This window comes from Columba livia, chromosome 29, assembly GCF_036013475.1.
Source record: "Columba livia isolate bColLiv1 breed racing homer chromosome 29, bColLiv1.pat.W.v2, whole genome shotgun sequence".
NCBI lineage: Eukaryota > Metazoa > Chordata > Aves > Columbiformes > Columbidae > Columba > Columba livia.
This window is the reverse complement of record NC_088630.1, coordinates 408,705-428,686: the sequence shown is the minus strand read 5'-3', so window position 1 is coordinate 428,686 and position 19,982 is coordinate 408,705. Positions and strand designations below refer to the sequence as shown.

Sequence of the window (19,982 nt, the reverse complement as noted above, 5' to 3'; positions counted from 1 at the left end):
GCGCAGCTGGGATCCCCCAGGACCGTGGGATGCTGGGGGCTTTTCTGTGGCTCCCCTTGTCGCTCTTGCCCTAGATAAGAGGTGTTGTATAATCTGCAGAGCACACTGCAGATACGTACGTGGGCGATTCCTCCGGGCAGAACTGAATTCAGCGCTCAGGTCAGGACACGTCCCGTAGGTGTTTGTTGCTGTGAGTGTGAGCTGGCTGCCGGGAAGCTGCCAGCGCAGCATGTAGGGATGGAGCCCTTTGGTTTCATCCAGACGCTCCGCAGCACCATGGTGCACTCAGAACTAGGCTGGAGAAAGCACTGACACGGAGGTTAACAGCCATCCACTTGGGGAGCAAAAGGCCTTCTCTGATACTGGCTCTGCTCTGGCCTTACGAGGAATAAACTTGATGGTTCAGGTTTCCCCTGCGCAAAGCCAAGGCCGAATGAGCTGCAGGATTTCTTTTAGTGCCTTGTGGTCCACAGTGTTAAAATAAAATACATTTGGCGTTGTTCCCCCTTGGCTGGTTTGTGAGCCATTTGGGATCCCGGGTTTTGAGCGGTTTCTGTTGTTGGTAGGCTGGAGCTTTGGTTTGGCTTAGGAGAGCGACTGTTCTTCCATGCCCGGGCTTGAGGAGCTGGACTTGAAACAGTGTCACCCGCTGGGAGAGCAGCGCTGCCTGGTGAGGTGACAGGCTTCTGTCCAGGGAAGGGCCAAGGGACTTTACACCTTCTTGGGGTCAGTGGGACAGGCAGGTGTTAATCCAGAGTGGATTTGTAGCTGTGGATCTGAATTGGTGTCATCTTACTCCTCGTCTTGTATTTCTAACCCCTGCATACTCTACAAAAGGCTCCAAATCAGCTTTCTCATGGTGGTGTCTTTCAGCCCAACTGCTCTTCTCCTGCATCAGGAGCTGACAGATCGCTTGGCTGCACGATGAGGCTCTGGAGGAGCTGGAAGCCAAGCCCCAGATGTTTTATGTTCCCTTTTGAAGTGTGAATATTTTTCCTGTGCGTGTTGGTGGGGCAGCTCAAAGGGGCCAACGCTTGTTGGGTGGCAGAGATTGCCGGCCAGGGCAAAGCTCTTGGTGTTGCACTGGGTTGTTACCAGCCTGGGAACTGTTGGACAAAAAGGAGGTGTGGGGACTGTTGGAGCTGATCTCAGTTCCATTACAGTGGGTAAAACTGGGCACACGGGCATTAGGAAGCTGGGAAATGCGCAGGCCATATTTGCTAGTGCTAAAATATAACCATAATGCTAAAAAGCAGCCAGTACAGTTTGTGTGAGCAGAAGCTGGGCCCTGGAGGCCCTGGCCCCCCTTTGCACGAGGAGCCTGGGGCTGGTGGGTCCTGGGGGGCTCCCGGCAGGGCTGCAGCCGGCCCGCCCGGCCCCGGCCCCAGCGTTGGCTCCTGCGTCAGAGCCCCCGCCGTGACTCACAGCTGGGATTCCTCAGCCCTCAAGTGCTTCCTTCTCTTTTTTTCCTTTCCCCCCCCTCCCCAGGTGCGGAGCTTTTTTCCAAAGCCTTCAATTGAAGGGTGTGTCTGCAATCTCACAAACAGGCGCAGGCCCTGGCAGGAACGGGTGAGCACCGTTCCCATTATGTTATGAATACCTGGCCCCTTGCCACGGGGATCCTGCCAGGCTGAGCAGCCAATCTCGAGCACCTAGACCTGCTGAGCTCTGGGGTTTTGCTCCTCTCGCTAAGTCATTGCTTTGCCGAGACGGACAGTTTTAATCTCCTCTCAGCAAGAGCTGTGTTTTCGTAGTCGCTTGGCCTGCTGCGATATCCCGGTTCCCACGGTTCGCAGCTTCCCAGGGTGCTGGTGGGGTGGAGAGCTGAGCAGCTGGGCTGCCCGTCCTTCTGCGTGACTCACCCCGTCCAGCCTGCGGTCTCGGGTGTTCTCTGTGCCCGGCCCTACGCGCTGGGCACTGCCCCGCTCACCCAGGCCCCTCCACGGAGCTCGGCTCCATGTGCCGCCTCGGCTTTGGGGGCTGCTGGTGGATCTGCGCACTGGGAGGTCTGTCGGGCTGGGAGGATCAACTGAGCGCTCTGGCTCCAAACCGTCGCCGTTTCCCAAGGGTGCCCATGTGTCAGGCTTCTTCCACCGCCTCAGATGCCCCACAAGCACTTGTTTCTCCGGGTGAGGGTGTTGGGGCACACGTGGTGTTTAAGTAGCCATGCTTGAAGCTAACAGGGAGGATGTAGAAGCTGACATTTCAGCATGAGCTCTCAAGTAGACAAAAACCTGACCCCCAGTTCCAAGCTGTGGTTGCCGATGTCTGCAGAGGCCCGAGGGAGCAGGTCCTGGTGCCGGCGGTGCCTGCCAGCGAGGTGCAGCCAGCAGCGGAGCTCTGAAAGCTGCCTGGGACTCACGGGGCATCTGTGCAGAGCGAAGATGGTGGGTGTGAGGTTGGGAATGGTCTCTGGACCATCCTGAGCTTGGAGCATATGAAACCTGGCACAGACAGACCCTGAGCTGGGCTGTGGAGTCTCAGTCCTGATCGCCAGGAGTAGCAGGACCAGGCCTTTTTTTTGTTTTCCTTTGTGTGCTCAGAATGGACCCCATGCTCTGGACAGGCTGGTTGTTCCAAGCCCAAGGATGTCCTTGTCTGCCGCGGCCTGACCGGTTAGCGTGGGCCACAACGCGCACACCGGGCAGGGACGGGCTCGTTCGTGTCCCCATCTTGGGCACAGCTGCTGCTTTTCCCTGTGCCCCTTTGCTGCTTGCAAAACAAAATCTCTTCCCAGAGATTCCCACGGGGTGATGTTGCTTTGTGCAGAAATGGTGTGTGAGTGGAGGCGAGAGCAGGTCAGGAGCTGCTGAGAAGTGTTTTAATTCCTGCCTTCCAGGGAACCAAACGTTGCCATCCCACACGTACTGGTCCCCACCCTGGTTGCCCCCGCGCTGGGCTCCGTCCTCCTGGAGACCTGTGCCGGATTAAATACGGCCGAGCATCAAATGGCAACTTCACTGCCATTTTGTTCCAGGTGAGGCTTCCTGCGAGGCCTTGTGGAGACGCAGGAATTTGGGCTGGGCGGGAGTGTGTGGAGGCAGCAGCTGCTGCCCGGCCGCGTGTGAGTCGCTGGCGTGCCCGGGGGTGTGGGACCTGCTGGCGCTCCCACCCTGCCCGCCCGAGGCCAGCGCTGACACAACCTGCTGGAATCCGGCCCGCTCTAACCAGGGCTGTTGGCAGGCGGGCACCGAGTCTTGGCAGCACAACAAGGGAACGCCGGTTTCTCTGAAATTCTTGGGCTCGTTTGGTCAGGGCGCTGGCGTGTGGAGTCACAGCAGAGCTGGCGTGTGCATCGCTGCGGTGGGGCCTGGAGACAGGGCTGTGGGGCCGGGGGCTGGCTGGGCAGCTCAGGGTCTCTCCCGTGTCCCTGCTGGCTGGCAGCAGCTTGGGTCTAGTCTGTTTTCCCCCTAATGTGGGTGCATTCAGTACTGGGTCACCCGTGTCCTTTGCTCCTGCTCTGATGCCATGGTGTGTGGTGCCAGCGCTGGGAGCCGCTGGGCCCTGTCGCACGCTGGTTTTGGTACCGCTGGGAGTCCCAGCCGTGTCCGGGCGATGCTGGAGTCCCCATGATCCGGTTCCCGGGCTCAGGACACCGCGGAGGTGAAGCCGCCTCAGCAGGTCTGTGCTGGCTGGGAGGCGCGGACCCAGGGCTGCCCCAGCCAGCCAGGCGCGGGGGAAGCTGAGCAGCAGGGATGGCTGCGGGACAGACCAAGGGGCGCTTCACACGGCTGGGGTGGGGAATAACTGGAAATAGTTGAAAGAAAGGGGCAACCCAGCCTTGCAGAACACAACCTGTGCTCGGCTTGGGCACCCCGGGGAGTCTGGAGGAGAGAACAGCCCTGACGGGGCCGCTGTCCCCAGCCAGGGATTCACGGGGGCAGAGTTTCCCGTTTTGGGCCGGGCTGTGCAAACCCTGCGCGCTCAGGTGTTCACATTCCTCCCCGGATTGGCCGCCCAGAGAAAACCTGGCCTTATACGGGCAAAAAAGCCAGTGCCAGCTGCTGCTCCTCCTCCCGTGCGCCAGGTGGAGAGGTGTGCATGGGCTGGTGGGACGGGCTGTGTTCCTCCACCCTCCCTCCCGTCCCCTCCTTTCTCCAGGTGCCCTGGAGACAATTACGGCATTGGCTCCGTAGCCAGCGTGGCTGATTCCTCAGGCTTGAAAGAGGCTGGTTTTGTGTCCCCAAAAGCCAGGGAGGGGAGGGGTGGGAGGCCAGGGGGTCCCTGGGTGGGCTGGGAGATCTCTTCATGCTCATGGAGGGCAGTACGAAATCACTGCCCGCCTGGTGGTTAATTCTCTCTCCTCCTTGCTGAACTCCCTGCTCTCCCTCCTGGGCTGGAAAGTTTGATTAGGAACACTAAATTATACCCCCTCAACTCGATCCCATCTTAGCCTGTGGGCAAAACAAATAGGAGAAACTGAGGCACAGTTTTGTCCAAGATCGTGCAGCGAAAGGAAATTAAATTCTTGTCTTTGCCCAGGACTGCGCGAGTTCCTTTTCCTAATGTCTGAATTCTCGGGGTGAGCTGCTCCAGTCCCCGGCGGCGGCTGCGCCAGGTGGCAGAGCCGGAGCTGGGCCTGCAGCATGTGTCCCTCTCCTGTCCCGTGCCCTGTGTCTGGGGATGAGCCGGAACTGGGGGAGCAGCCGCGGGTGAAGTGGGACCGGCAGATTAAACTGGAAATCGGAGCGGGCTTGGAGGTATTTTTGGAAGAGCACAACTGTACTCGCTGGGACCAGATCTGGAGGGAGAAAAACCAGAAAGGCTCCTGCATGCTGTTGGTTGCCTGTTCCATAGGGAGTGGATGGGCTGAAAGCTGAGTTTCCAAAGGAAAACATGGTTAATGTCGTTATAAAGTTATTTTTGGTGTTTCCTGCGGGATTTAGCCCTAAGGGGACAGAGAAGTGGTGTGTCTCTGCAGGCCAGAAAGGGTCCGTGGCCTTTCTCAGTGCGGGGTTGACAGCGCAATGCCAGCAGAGCTTTCGGTGTCACCCAAAGCCGGACACCGAGGAGGGGAGCGTGACAGGTCGGTTCCCTGCCTGGTGGGATCTGCCTGCGGGAGGCGTTGCTCACTCTTGGTGGCTCCACTGGGGACAGATTCGCCTTCCCCCGGCAGATCCCCAGGCTCAATGGAAGTGTGTGTGGGCTGTGAAGGAACGAGACTTTGGCCCGTGTGTGGTGAAGTGAAGCTGGGCCAGCCAGGCTGGGTTACAGGCCTGATTTCCACCAGGACACGAGTTCTTGGTGGGTGAGGAACACGCTCTGGGCCTCACTCCTTTGTATTCTGTCCGGGCAGTGATCGTGACCGCGCTTTGGTGTCCTGATTCTGGCTGCGTGGGAGCTGTTTTCCCTCTCTTGGGAGGCTGGCCTTGCTGGAGGAGAGGAGGGGGTGGTTTGGGATGTTTCCAGGCTCCAGGCCTTGGAGGCCTCTGAGCCTCTTTGGAGGCGTTTGCAGTGGTGTCACCTGCCCAGGAGAGGGAGCCTGGAGCTCACACTTGGTGCTGCCAGCCCGGGGCCAGCGGCTCAGGAGTGCGGTGCCCTCTGAGCTGGGCCGGGGCTCAGCCTTTCCTTTCCCCTTTCCCAGGGCAGCGGAGGAGCTCGGCCGCTTCCCTCCGCCTGCTTTGGCCGGGCTCTGGGCTCCAGCCCGCCCGCGGTTTGTGCAGGCAGGAATACTTCTGTGCCGGGGGCTGCCCCACCGAGATCAGCTCTGCCCCCCGCTTTCGGCACACGGTTTCTCTGTCTCCGGGGTTTGCCCCTGGGCTTTGTCTCACAGCTGGGCCGTGTCCTGGGCATCTGATGTCTCCAGTCTTTGGCTCCAGACAGGGTTTGAGATCATCTTTGGGAAGCCTCTTGCAGTCGAAACTGATACGGCGTTACCTGGAGATGGCTGTGCTTGCCAGATATCGTGGGTGGACTTGCCTTTATTCCACCAACCCCCCAGCAGCAGCTCAAAAACTGAGGCACAGAGCAGCGAAGTGACTGGGACAGTGACTCAGTGAGTCGGGTCCTTCTCTCCAGGGTCCTGGAGCAATGAATTGAACCCGGGAGTCCGGGTTCCTGGCCCCTGCTCTGGCCTTGGGGCTCTCTCAGTCCCCTGGGTGGTGAAGGCTTGAAAGCAGCAAAAAAGCACCCCAAACCCCCATATGGCAGGGAAGGAAAACAGCGAGAAACTCTCCTCTTGCAGGATGGGGCTGCTGCTGAGCGCCTTCGCTTCCCAGCCTGGCCATGGCCGTCCTGTCCTCCAGCGCCCCCGGGCGAACGTTCGGGGCTCCCAGGCTCTCCCTTTCCTCTCGGGTTTCGTTCTGGACACCACCAGCTCTGTGTTTCCCGCTCCCAGAGCCCCGGCCCAACCTCACGAAGCCACCGGGCTGTTGAGAGCCGTCACTCGTCATCTCCAGGCCCTCGCGGCCTTTGGAGTCGCGCAGCTTTGCACAAGCCCGCGTTGTTCCTGCGGCTGGAAGGGCCCTGCCGGGTCCCGCCTCCAGGGGAAGCTCTGAGCCGAAGTGCCGGCTCTGAGCTGGGAACAGCTCCTACGACTGGGAGCTCGCCCCCGGCTCCCCTCTGCCCCTCTCTGCCCGCGGGGAGCTCCCCGAAGCCTCGGTCAGTGGCTCCGTGTCTGCCCCTCAGCCCCGGCTGCTTCCTGCTGGGGACACAGAGCCAACAAATTACCTGCAAACCCAGTTCAGCTTCATTTGGCTGCCAGAGTTTAGCCAGAGAGCTGCTGGCAGCTGGGGAAGGAGCTGCTGTTTCAGACGGGTTGTGGTAAGAAATGTGGAAAACAAACAATACGATGCTTTCTCTGTGACACTCAGTACTTTATTGTAACAGCCGTAACCCTGGGGAGCGGGTGTTCTGGTTGCATGGATGCTGCGGTGGTTGTCTGTCCTACAGAAACCTGGGAACGCTGCGATGCATTCAGCAGGAACGTGCCAGGAGACGGTCGGCAGCTCCTGGAACTCAAGATGTGGGAGCTGGTGTGGCAGTGGCTGAGGCCAGAGCTCGGCCTCGCTAAGGAAGATGCCTCGGGGTATTAATTTGTGCGAGAGGGACGCGGCAGTGCCCGCAGCGAGGCCAGAACGTCCCCCCTTGCTCGCAGGGCAATGTGGCATCTGCAGAGTTGGCTGTGGCAGCTTTGGTGCAGCATGACCAGTGTCAGCCGGGAAAGGGAGAAGCTCTCAGTGAAAATAAATATGAAGGCAAGTCCTGCTCAGTGAGGTGAAATGGGCCCCAAGATCCCGTTTCAAGGCCCAGCGCCGCCGTGTGCGGGGTCGGGAGTGGCTTTGGGTGAGGCATGCTCTCTGCTGGAGACCTGGCTTAGGAAGGGAAAGGTTTTAAGGGGTTTTAGCTTTGGTAGCATGTGGGTGAATGAGGGGCCACCCAAAAGGCAGTAAGATGGGTTGAATACTCTGATATGGCCAAGGATTCCCCAGTCCAGCCAGGTTTGTGAATCTGGGTGTCACAAATCCGGCTGGCTGGGTTTGGAAAGTCGCTGCTGCCTTCCTCCGAGAGGCACGGCAGCCCGCGCCCGCCCGGCAGGGCGGCACGCAGGAGGGGTTTGTAATACTGGTAAAATGGCTTCTGGCTGCTGCGTTAAAAGCTTGTGTAAGAATTTCCCCTTCTGCCAAGTTTCCTGCAGGCAGATCTCAAAGGCTGTGAATGCAGATCCTCGGGGCAGACAGACCTAGAGAGGAAGATGATGGTGCATGGGTGTTGAGTGGGAGAGTCTCTCAAGTGCTAGGCTGGCTTCTGCTTGGAACCGGTAGCAGAGATGTTAACTGGGGTGTTGTAAAGACAAACTGAAAGGAGGATTCACGTCCTTTGTCCCTTGGAAGCTGGCTTGAGTTCAGGAGAAAGTGCTTTGGCTTCGTGTGGCCAAAGGGGTCCCGTGGCTCGGCTCCGGGGCTCGGTTTCTCCTAGGAGCGCTCCTGGGCGGGCAGGGGGCCGAGCTGGGGCCGGGCGCTGCTGCTGGGCGCGTCTGCTTTGGGTGGCACCGCCTGGTCTCTGTGGCTCCTGGAGGGCTCGGCGCTGCCCGGTCCCCTCGCAAACAGCCTGGAGTTTCGCAGGGTGCTGGCGGAAACTGCCGGGGCGGGGGGAATGAAGAGAGGGAGGTTAGAAACGCCTCGTTCACACGCTGCTTCACCAAACCGGGCAAATAAAAACCACTTACGGTGCTTCGGCCTGGAGTGGACGGTGCTGATGATTGCGGGTATTGGTTGCTCCATGCTGTGAATGCAAGGGCAGAGTGTGAGGACATAGATTGATTAATATAGAGCGATGTGGAGGGCTGGAGCTTGGCCCACGTGAGCTGGGCCGCTTGGGTAGAGCCAAGCGCGTGTTTGGGTCATGGACGCTCAATCAACAGCGTCTAGAGAAGTGCTGGAGCCCCGAGCAAGAAACAGGGCTGAGCGGTGTGGGGATTGCTGGGATTTGTTTGTTCTTTGACCAGACCTTCAATACCAGCCTCACACTTGGGGTGTCTGCTTTCTCCCAAGGGCTTTGGCTGCGCCCCGTCTCCTCCAGGCACGGCTCACCTGCTCTCCTCGCCTTCCATCAGCTTCCTGTAGGTGAGGATCTCCACATCCAGGGCCAGCTTGATGTTCATCAGCTCCTGATACTCCTTCACCAGGTGAGCCATGTCCTCCTTGCTCTTCTGTAGAGCTTCTTCGAGGTTGTTCAGTTTGGCTTTGGCGTCCTTGAGGGCCAGCTCGCCGTGCTCTCCTGCTTCCTTGATGTGCTCCTCCAAGTACAGGCACTGGTGGTGCAGAGGGAAAAGGGGATGGAGGCGTTAGGTGTGGAGACCTAGGTTAGGGTTCCAGACCTCGGAGCTTTGTCACCCACCCCAGGGCTCACCTGGCTCTTCTGGGACACGATGCAGGACCTCAGCTTCTGAATCTTGATGTTGAGGTCAGCGATCTCCCGGCGGCCGTCGAGGAGGTGGCCCCCGTAGGAGCCCGCCTGGCTGCTGCCCTCGGTGAGCTGCGGGAGATGAAGAGCGGGTTACCTGCGGGTTACCTGCGGCTTATCTGCACGTCTCCTGCGGCAGCAAAGGGATTGCTGAGGATTCGCGCCATCCTGGAGGAGAAAGGCTGAACTGGGGAAACACGGGGGTTTGTGGAGGGATTTAGTGCTCGTTGCCGTGTCCTTGGCAGAAGCTGTGCCCGGTGTGGAACACGCTGTCTCTTGGGGTTAATCACATTTTTTTCTTCTCTGTTGGGGCTGGCACCAGTGGGAGGTCATTTGTACCTTAGGTGGCCGAGCTGCCGCCAGGAGATGTCCTCGCCTTCCTCCACTGTGCTGTGGAGAGCCCAGAGCAAAGGAACCGCTCATGTCCGCAGCCAAGGGAGGAGTCGATCTGGGTCAGCACCGCGGCCCCCCCTCCGTTCCCCGGTGCCGTCTGTCCCCCACAGCTCTGCCCATTCCTGTACTTTCCAGACTGCTCTCTCTTCTTTCGCTGCCTCTCCCCAGCATCAGTCAGACAGGGACTCAAATACCTTTCTCCTGGTAAGGGCTTCAGCCTCCTCCCAGCTCCGGAGCGCCAGGGCTTCGTACTGCGCCCTCACTTCCTCCACAATTCTGCTCAGGTCAAGTTTGCACGTGTTGTCAATCCCCAGTACGACAGAAATGTCCTTAATTTCTGTCAGCAGCTCCTCGAGTTCCTGAATAGCAAAGAGAGAACAGGCCTGAGACACCAAGTGATCAACAGCTACAAGCCAGAAGAGAGCTGAACCCGGGCAGATCAGATATGTCAGTATTCAGATGGTGGGCAATTATGTCTTGGGCAAGAAATGGGGTGGTGTGAATCGTTGTGCAGGCTCATGGTGCTGGAAAAGTGCCTTTGCTGAGCTCTCGATCTAGAGGCTGTGGCCGCCAGTTCTGCTATTATAGTCTGCTTTGTGTCTGGTAAAAGAAGGGAGAAAGCAGCCCCTTCTGAGCACACATCCAGGCCTGCTCAGCTCCCAGAGCTGCTCTGCTGTGCTGGGGAGCCCCGGGGAGCAGGAACACACAGTGCAAGCTGCGGTGTCACCCGCTGGGGTGTTGGTCTTGGTACCCGCCTCGGGCCCAGCATCAGGACAAGGAGATGAATGCAGACTGCCCTCGGTGAACCCGAAAAGGACCCCTGATCCCTGCCTGGGAACTGCACTCCGGGGTGGTTTGTACCCGCAAGACACGGCTTGGTGCTGAGCGGATGGTGACCGCGTCCCCTGGCTGGCTGTGCAGGGCGCCGCCCTTACCCGTGTGTGCGCCGGCGTTCAAAGAGTGCAGCGCACATCTCTCCCCATCTCCTGCCTTTCATCTCCCTGGTTTTGTTCTTCCCCTTTGTGCTGAGGACTCTAATCTCTTAGAGAAACATTTGTGGACCTTGTTTGCCTTGCCCTCCCCTGACTGGGAAACAAAGGGCACCCTGACGTGGTGATTCACGAATAGCAGAAACATACCCCACCGCTCTTCCAAAGAGCAGGATTATCAGTGTGTTTTTTCCCACTGGTGTTTAATCCTTGAGCCTCTTTGTTAATCTTCGGGCAGGTTAAGAGCTATATGAGAAAATGCACCTTTCTTGCAAATACTTGAGCATCCTCTGCCAGGGGAAAAGAAAGATTGAACCTGGTGGTTTATTAATGAGCATCAAGGCTGAGATTTTCTTCTGATTCATACCAGCGTGCTGGGAGCAAAGCTGTGGAGCAGAACTTTCCTTATTTGCCCTCGCGCTGGGTACGTGTGCCTGTAAGTTGATGTCAGTCAAATCAACAGGTACAGGCGAGAAAATGACTCACCCGAAAACAAGCTGTGGAGAGGAGAGGGCAGAGGGAGCTGGCAAACCATTTCTGTGCATGAAGCATGGCTGCAAACCAGTCACAAGGGCGGCCTTGTGGCAGGACAGCAGCGTGGAACCTGGGGGTGCCACAGCCCTTGCACCAGGAATCATCTTATTCCGGAGGACGTAAGGCCCTGTGCTTAGTTGCCAGCAGGGTACGTGTTCTAATGCGGTTCTGACATTACACAGGTCCTTATGCCTCTCCGTGCCTCAGTTTCCCCACAAGGAATGTAACATTCCTCTATCAAGCATCTTAATTGTTTGCATTGGTAGAAGAATCAGACAAATCATTAGTATTCCCAAGCACTGCCGAGCCTGCTCGGTGACATTTCAGAGGCGCTGAGTCAGTGGCTGGAATCCCCGAGCAGATCGGGCGCTGCAGCCCTTGGGTTTGTCTGCAGAGCTGCAGCCTCCGCTTCCTGCCCCCGGTGCCACCGCGCCCGCCTGTGCCCTTCTCATTTCACCGGACGGAGAACACTCTCCCGGTTCCGTTTTTACCTGCTCATAGATGGTTTTCTTCAGCTCCATCAGCTCTCGGAGCCCGTTGAGTTTTACCTCCAGCTCGGTCCTGTGCAAGGAGCTCACGTCTAAATCCTGGAGGAGATGGAAAGTGTGTTAATCAATAGTTAGTAGCAAGAAATCCTCCCCAGCACGTGTCGGGCTGTTTGGTGTGGATCCTGCCCCCGTGCGGGTGTTTCGGTGGCAGGGTGTCAGGGAGGCGGGCAGGGCTGGGCCGTACCCACTCAGCTGTTGTTCACCACAGAACGCGCAGCTTATTGAGGACTCTGATGCCGTCCGCAAAAGTCACCAGAACTGCCCGTGCTGGCTGGTGAGTGTGTCAGGGAAAACATGCAATTACCCATAACGATCATTTGCGGGGAACGTTTCCTCTGTCTAATAATACCCTGCATTCCTGTACCTCGGATTTATTTTTATGTCAAAGCCTCCCATTTCAGCTGATATTCAAATGCAGCTCCTTCTGGGGTGGGATGTTTGAACAGGGTGTAGCCAAGCGACAGGAAACAAAAGCAAACACGTTTATCAGCTTGCAGCCTTTCCCAGCGCCTGGTGTCGTTGGATGACATGGAGCAGAGGTGTCCCGGGTGCACAACCCGCTCTGCCCAGCGCTGCGAGCCCCGGCTGCTTCTGCCGGGGGCCCCGGGGCTTTTCGGTGCCCACAGTGGCCCAGACTCACTTGTGCTTTTCCTCTGGAGCCTGTGACCACGCTGACCACCCCGCCGCCCCAAAACCTCATCCGCGGGCCAGGGCTGGGCCTGGGCCGTGCTGCCTCTCCCCGCTCTGGTGCAGAGCCCACCCGAGGAAGAGCTGCTCTCACCGCTGACCTTTTTGAGCTCCGTGAAGGTGTATTCCATGCCGCTGCAGAGGCGAATTTCATCCTCGTACCTGAGGGGAGTGAAAAAAGCAGTAAGAAATTGCATGTGGTGAAAGCCTCCGGCATGCTTAAGGTTGCCGTGCTGCCCCCAAAAAGTGTTGGGATAAAAGCTTTCTGCTTTTAATGTGACGTCCCACCACCTTGATGTGCGCAAGCAGAGAGATCTCTCAGGTGTGGGCCCCGTGTCCGAGAGGGAGGATGACGAGCTGCCACGTGTCAGCTGCTCTGCAGCTCTTTTGCAGCTCTGAGCAGCCTTGGAGTAGAGATGAGGTGGCTTTAATTCTCATGTAATTGGAGGGCCAAGCAACCTCAGGTTACCTCGCATTGCCCCAGAAAGAGAGCAGGCATGGAGGGGTGGGGTGTGGCGAGTTCTTCCCTGTGAAACCCAGTCGCATCCCCAAAGACTCCTCAATTAGCACCCTAACCCTTCCGCTTCTGTTTTTTTTCAGGTATCCTCAACACTTAATTCCCAGAGTCTTCTCAAGGGAGAAATGCAGCTCAGTTTGTGAAGTAATGCAGGACCTGGCAAAGCAATTTGTGGAAAGCAGTGCCCACAGAGCAGAAGGTACCAAAACCCGGCCGGGCCAGGGTGGAGTCCTAATGGTGAAATATCTAGCGGAGGAACCAACCCCGCAGGTGTTTAAAACCAGGTCTGATAAGGCAGGACCAGGATCACAAAGACTTAGTCCAGGGCAAACGCAGTTCTTGGTGGCCGGCAGCCTGGGGAGCGCGCTGGCCCTTTCTGGGCCTGGCGGGAGCAGCAGCAGGTGGTTGGTTTGCCGTGCGGGAGCGTTACGGGACGCGTTTGCTGGACGTGCTTTGGGAGCGTTGGCTCTGCTGCCGGGAGCGGAGCAGGTTGCGCTCGCGGGGAGGTCGCGGCTTCGCTGCTCGTCCACGGTACCGCAGGCTCCTCTTATCCTAATGTGCGTGTAGTGTGTCTAGGCTGTGAAATGGAACATTCAAGTGCACCAAATTGATATGGGGAGGGCTGAGACCTTTGGGAATGAGGTGAAATGGCGTTTCCTAACAGACTCCCTAAACCTGGGCATGACAGCCATGCTCTGTTGGTTGGTGGTCTGGTGCGTCATCACTCCAGTTATCTCCAGAGCCTTCCCCGCTGTTGCACAGACCTCCAGGAGCCGAGGAGCTGTGCCGAGGAGGAGGAGGGGTTGGGAAGGCAGCGCGGGGAACGGCGTGGCAGGGCAGGGGGTACGCCAGGCTCCGGAGCTGGCCCGAAACACCAGCCCAGCTCCATGGAGCTGTTGCTTCCTTGCCAGAGGGAGCGGCGAGGGCAGGGAGGGGACCTGGCGGTCACAGGTGCTACGCTTTGGCACTTCTAAGGTTCCTTTTGAGTACCCCCGTGCTGTTCAACTGGCCCTTTCCTCGCCTGCCTTTATTAAGGCCAGGTAGCACAGCCAACGAGATTTACCTGTCTGGTTTCTCTGCGCTTTAGCTGGAATGTGAACCATGCTGCCAGCAACTATGTACTGAGCTTAATTACAGCCTGCCACTCTTCCTTCATCCTCACTGCAGCTCAGCCCAATCCCAGGCTGTCCCAGCCTGCCGAAGCAGCTTCGCGCATTGCCGGGCGCTGACATAATCCTGCATTTTGAACAAACAACGCTCCTGGCTGAGGGAGAGCAGGCCCAGCCAGCCAGACGTGCTCAGCGCACGGCTCCGCAGGGACCTGGGGACCCGGAGGTGACTCACACGGGGATGGAGCATTCCACAAGCACATTACAGCGTTTATCTCCTTAGAGATAATCCTCTAGCAGTCGTGCGTGAAGGCGTAAATCCATCCCATCTCAATTCCTACACTTAAGACACACTTGAGACGGGCGTCTGGTCGCCTTGGGCTTCTTCCATAGGCACTGGAGCAAAATCGGAGGTGAACCAGATCTCAGGTGGGCTGTGTTCCTCTCTGGATGTGCCTTCAACACTGCTTTAGGGTAAAGATATAGTGGTGGGATGGATCTGAGCCTGGCAGCACGAAATTCAGTCAGTCTTCCTCTAGTGGCGTGAGGAGATGGGGCAGGAAGCAGCTGGAAGCCGAGTGCAGAGGTTGGAGGTAGAGGGGTGTTGGTGTCTGGTCTTCAGGTGGCAAGACCTGCCATGGATCTCAGAAGTGGGGCCTCTGAGGCCAACGCCCCGTGTTTTCCTGCGGTATCTCCCCGGTACCACACCAGAGTGGGTCAGCACACGCCAGAATTCCCCGTCGTCTTATTCCAGTGGGTCTCTGCACGTGCAACCGGCCGTGTGGGGAGCTGAAGCGCGCACTTGTGCAGATGTGCACCTCTGGGCAGCCATCCCTAGTCAGTGTTTGGTTTTCAGCTTGACTCCCTAAAGCGGCAGCGGTTGAGATCCGCGCCAGCCTCCAGCCCCGTCGTGTCCCCTCTCATGCTTCTCTGCCTTTGGAATTGCTGCTCAGTGGCAACCTGATGTGAGAAGGAGCTCCGAGTGCTGGTTAAATGTGGATGGCTTTAGGAAAGCAGACCCTGGATAGGTGAGACAGACACGGAGGGGCATGACGGGCGCGTTTCACGCTCTGGTGGCGCGTTGGGCAGCAACCTGCTCGGCGGTCACTGTGCTTTGTCCGCAGTGCCGCAGCTTGGCTGGGAACGTAACCAGGTACGTGTGCCAGTGAAGTTATTAGCTCTTCTTCCCCCAAAAAAATTCCCTTGGGAAAAGAAACCTCCCAAATTTGCATGGTTTAGGCAGACCATTAGCTCCAGAAAACCGACGGGGCTGGGGCATTCTCGAAGGCGGCGTGCAGGACTCGACAGAGCCAGCGTGGGTTAGGCCGGGCTTGGATCGCTGCCTGCAGAAGGCTCGGCAGAACCAGCCGTGCTCTCCCCGTGAATCACTCAGCCCCGGGAGCAGCGCTGGGGATTGTCACTGTCGCAGCGATCCACCTGCGCTGGCTGCGGTGCCGCAACCCCCAGCGACATGGTGGTGTTACCCATCTGGGTTTGTGCCTTGCAGCTCCCAGCTTGAGCTGCGTTAACGGTTGGACTCGATGATCCGACCAAAACGATTTGTGAGCCCAGCTGCTGTTCTGCTCCGCCAGCCGCTCGCTCGGCGCGCCGGAGTGAGCCGCCGAACGGCTGTCTGGAAAGCGGGGGTATCGGCCCTTCCCCCAATTTGCAGACACGTTGAGTAGCCGGTTTAATCAAAGTCTGCAAAGAGCTTTAACATCCTTGGACTAAACTCTCTGGAGGGGGCACTGGTGTTATTTAAGCGTCATTTTGTGCGCCAGGAGCAGGTCTGAGCTCCCTACAGCCATGTCCCCTACGTGTGCCTGTGCCACAGATCCGTGTTCAAGACTCCCGAGATTTAGTGTAGGCAGCGGGTGTAACTGCAGGGGAAGGGATCTGACTGTGGATTTGTCTGCGGTATGCTAATGACACTGATAGTAAGAGAAGCATTGTCTTCTCCAATGAGGCACAGCACATCTCAGAGGCTCCTATCTGAAGATCTCAAAGCTCTTGGCAAAAGCAGCGATAAGATAAGCACATGGCAGCTGGTCCTCCCTTCACCTTTCAGCTGACTCAGTATGTTCTGGCAGGAGGTTTTCTGGGTCAAAGTCTGACTTTTTTGGTCAAAGCAGAGTTTTGCGTTAGATGTTGCGGGGTGCAGGGGAAGGGAAGGGATGCCTGTTAATACTGAGCAGCCTGGGCCCGTAAACCGGTCTGGGAGAGTGTCCTGGCTTGTGATAACAGTGTGGAGAGTAAATCTTTCTGGTTTAGTGCCTGTCGTTCCTGATAGTGCTGTTCCCAGAGCTGCCTTCTGACCTGAGGAATTTCTCAGATGCCCAGCACTCTTTGGTATTTGCTTTTTATGGGTTTTCTTTCATCTCTAGTTAATCAGGAACAGGCCAGGTTGCTAACTTCTCAAATACAGTTTTGTGTGCACCAAGCTAGGAATTTGTTCCTGGGAATGACAAGATGCCTGTGTTAAATCAGCCCGCACAGCTCAACCGATACCTTTCAAATGCGTTCCAGCCACCTACTTGCTTCGGAAGTTGTCCATGGTGCTCAGGACCTTCGTCAGCTCCGACTCCAGGGTTTCCTGCTCGTAGTTGAGCGCCTTCATCTCCTGGTTCATTTTGCTCATGTACTGGTCGTAGATGGCCTTCATGTCCGACTCGGAGTCCGAGTTGTCCTGGTCCTTCAGGAAGTTCCACCTTGTCGTCAGGATCTTGTTCTGTTGCTCCAAGGACTGGACCTGCGGGAGAAGTTTGAGAGGGGTCAGTGCCGGCGGCAGCGCCCCTGGGGGCCAGCAGCGATGCCGGGCGGGCACCAGCCGGCTCCTGAGGGGTGGAGGCTCATAGGGACTCCTAGAGGTTTTACACATTGCCGCTTTATTCATTTCCTGCTAGAACATGCTCACATCAAAATGAACGAGCGTCTGTTATTGTCACCGAAAAATCAGACCTGTTCAATGCTGGTCCCCTTTGCCTCCAAACACATGGAAGTAAAGGCTGAAAATCCAGCACGGGTGACCCGCGTGTGTCCAGGCGAACGGCGATCTGACTGAGCACCCGCACCGCATCGCTGGGATTCCACCGCGGAGAGGTTTACCTAGTGAATCAGACTCCTGGTTTGTATTGCAAAGCAACAGAGACAAGGCCTATGGGAACTCTAGAGAACAAGCAAAAATAATTACAGGCTCCCGGTGAGGCCTGTGTGTGCGCCCGGCTGCTCGAGAGAGGGCTCGCTGCGTTTGCAGCGCCCGCCGCTTGAATCGGCGCTTTTCTTCCCTAATATTGCCAGTCTTAACAGGAATGCTCAGTGCTGAGCAGCTTCCCTCCTCAAAGCTCTTGGCTAACTTCAATTAATTATGTAATTGCTACTCTTATTGCTCTGTGAACAAAACCGAGCTCCTTTGGCCACGTTTGTGGCCGTGTCCTGTGCTCTGTCCCAGAGATGATCCAGCGCTGACGCTGCGGTGCCGATGCCGTCGGACATCGACCTTCTGCAGTGATCTTTAACCTTTTCTTCAACTTTCTGCGGCCCCAGGCGGTGTCGGTGTTCTGAGTCCATCCGGGACCCCCGGAGGCTCAGCTCCTGACCTTGCTCCTCATCCTTAGCTGCTCTTTTTCCCCTCGCTAGCTCCTCAGTCTCTTTCGGGCTCCCAAACCAAACCCATCCACAGGGCTGACCTGCTCACTTCTGCTTTGCTTCCCCAGCATCCCTCTCAGCAGAAATTCTTCCTTGCAAAGTCTCTTAGCATGGGTTTTGCAGCAGAAGGATGACCCAGATCTGGCCACATTTTCTGGAAAATTGTGCCTGAACACTGGAAAAGGGAGCAAAGGTTGGTCCTCGGCGGCCTGTGCGGTGCTCGGGCTAAAGAAACGCCTTCAGACCCGGCTCCATCGCTTGGCTGTTCCCCACCTGGACATCTCCGGACGGCAAATACGTCCCAGCAGATCCGGAGCAGCCTGCTGGCAAACCCTCCGCAGCGCTCCTCGAGTTCGTGGGGTCAGTTCCGTGAGGAATCAGCTGCTCAGGCTCGAGACCATCCGAGTTCCTGATTACAAAGACGAGTTCTCTTTGCAGGGAAGTGTCATTACTCTCCTGGAATGAGGGCCTGAGGCAGGTGGCCGAAGCTCGCTGCTTGACCTGCCGCTTGAAGCTACAGCCTTCAAAGTGAAGCGCAGGAGTTGCTAACGCTGAAGCTGCCCAGCTGAGGTGGGGTGTTGTATCTTGCGTCCGTCAGGCCCTGCAGCGCACGCTTATCAACCGGCCGCCCGCTCGGCTGTATCGGGAGACCTGGGTGCGCTCTCCCTTCTGCACGGAACAGGCCAGCGCGCGTGGCCTTGCGCTGCGTGGTCTTGTCCCCCGTCCTTGCTGCTGAGGTCTGCGTTCTGCCATCCACACAAACCCCATTCGGATGGTCCAAGGGCCGGTCCTGCAGCGCGTGGGACACAGCCCGTCTGGGTGCTTTCCTCCCCGAAAGTCACGTTGCCAGGACCTGCGCTTGGCAAACCACGGGCACGGCCATGCCCCCCGTCCCCAGCCAGCCCCCGGCACCACCACGCGCCCGTTTGCACATGCAGGTGCGGTTGGTTCACAACTGCTCCCTTTGGATAGATGCTCTGGGAAATGGTTCCCCCACCCTTCTCCTTCCCAGTCTGAATTCAGGTCCTCAGAGAGGTAGCGTTAAAATACAAAACCCTCGCAAGCCATAGTAGCTTGGCGTTGGGTGCCGGTATTGTAGACGGCAGTGAAGCAATCCTGTGAGATTACCATCTGTTTACAGAGCGCCGGGGCTCTGCAGGAACCTGCCTCGGCTGGAGGAGTTGTTTTCCTTTGAGAAAACCTCCTGCCTTCTCATGGATCTTAAGAGATGAAAGCGACACTTTGTTGGCTCCGCACGCAAGCCGGCGCGCTGCAAACCCCAGCGCGGGAGGTGGGCGGGGGGTCTCCCTTGCCCACCCCATTGCTCTGGAGCTGAATTTCCAGCTCTCTGGAGCACTTGAAGGAGAATTTGAGCTGCTGCCTTGCTCAGCATCAGTGCCCATGGCTGCCTGGCCCTGCTGTGTGGCCCTGCTGTCACCACTCGGGGACACGGGGTGACAGGCACAGCGAGGGAGCTGCAGGGGCTGCCTGATGCGCTGCCTGCGGATGTGGCTTCCCCTAGAGAGGATGCTAGCCCCGTGACAGCACTGAAGGAATGGCTAATCAGGTAATGAGCCTGGGGATGGGCAGCTGAAGGCCTCCTGAGAGGCTGGGTCGTGTGTGTGTCCCCGCCACCGTCCCCGTGGTCCTCAGCAGCTCACCTTACCTTCTCAATCAGCGTCACGAACTGGTTGTTGAGCAGCTTGATGTCCTCTGTCTCCTGCTGCCGCACGGCTTGGAAGTCGGGGTCGATGTCGAGGTGCACGGGGGCCAGGAGCCTGCTGTCCGTGGAGAGCGAGGGGTAGGAGCAGCGGTACCCGCCGTCGCCGTAGCCGTTGGGGCTGCCCAGGCGATCCGGGGACGTGCCGGCTGCTTTGCCTCTGCTCATCTTCCCCGCCAGCTCCCAGGAGGAGAGGGAGCCGCTGCTGAAGGCTGCGCAGGGGTTAGTCATGCTCGGCGGCGGCCCCGCAGCTGCAGGGGAGGAGAAGGGAGGGAAGAGGGGAGGAAGGAAAAGAGATGGAGCTTTCCTGCTGCTGCCGCCTCGAAGGGCAGGAGGGCAGTGGCACACGGAGGAGTTTGTCGGCTTGATTCCTGTCTCCTCAGCTCGTGGGTTGGCTAATGAATTACAAGCACCTGTTCTCCTATGTTCATTAAACGGAGGAGGGTGTAACCGTTGATGTAATCCAGATCAACCTGTTGGCTTGTATTTTTTTTTCCCTCCTCTCCCTGTACCCTCCTTTCTTCAGGAGCTTGTTTGTGTGGTGAGGGCATAGGCAGCAAAACAAATCACTCCCAGGTAATTCGCCGGGCCCCGAGCGGCTGCTTTCCTCATCCTTAAATGGTGAAAAAGGAACGAGAGGCGCTGGGCTGCGGCGGGACGGCTCCGAGCGCGCCCGCTGCGCTGGGCCTGGGCGCGCGGGGCGGTTCGGCCGCTGCTGCTCCCCAGCCAAAGGCTGCAGGAAGGAACTCTGAGTCTTAATATTTGGTGAGCGAGTGTTTAAAACCGTAAAGAATCCGAGCTGGCGAAGGGCGGGAGTTTAGGAAAGCATCTCGAGCTCACAATGCCTGCAGGTGCTCTGGGCTTCCTTGGCCACGCAGGCGGGTGACAGAAGCTTCTGGTGCTCTGAGTGGTTCAGGGCCAGTGCGGCCGGTGTCG

General features: G+C 57.8%; 2 protein-coding genes across 4 annotated transcripts in view; one reads left to right on the top strand and one right to left on the bottom strand.

Moving 5' to 3' along the window:
* Positions 1-19,982, top strand: part of LOC102093236 (keratin, type II cytoskeletal cochleal) — a 50,824-nt gene that overhangs the window by 11,343 nt on the left and 19,499 nt on the right. Inside the window, exons 2-3 of one of the 2 annotated variants that reach the window (XM_065043438.1) lie at positions 8,493-8,626; positions 12,656-12,771. The exons of the other annotated variant lie outside the window; for it this stretch is intronic. The gene's annotated coding sequence lies outside the window, so the exon portion shown is untranslated. The remainder of the gene's footprint in view (positions 1-8,492; positions 8,627-12,655; positions 12,772-19,982) is intronic. 2 annotated transcript variants of the gene reach the window in all.
* LOC102090376 (keratin, type II cytoskeletal 80-like) lies at positions 6,795-19,711 on the bottom strand. 2 transcript variants are annotated; one of them, XM_005514580.3, is made up of 9 exons: positions 18,993-19,711; positions 16,216-16,430; positions 12,157-12,217; positions 11,312-11,407; positions 9,492-9,656; positions 8,851-8,976; positions 8,532-8,752; positions 8,168-8,223; positions 6,795-8,077 (listed from the first exon to the last, which is right to left on the bottom strand). In XM_005514580.3, exons 1-9 carry the CDS (start codon positions 19,275-19,277, stop codon positions 7,914-7,916), a joined length of 1,389 nt encoding a protein of 462 aa, XP_005514637.2. In that variant the 5' UTR covers positions 19,278-19,711; the 3' UTR covers positions 6,795-7,913. The 2 variants fall into 2 exon arrangements, with proteins under 2 accessions (XP_005514637.2, XP_064899546.1); XM_065043474.1 differs by lacking the exon at positions 18,993-19,711 and adding an exon at positions 16,640-18,342.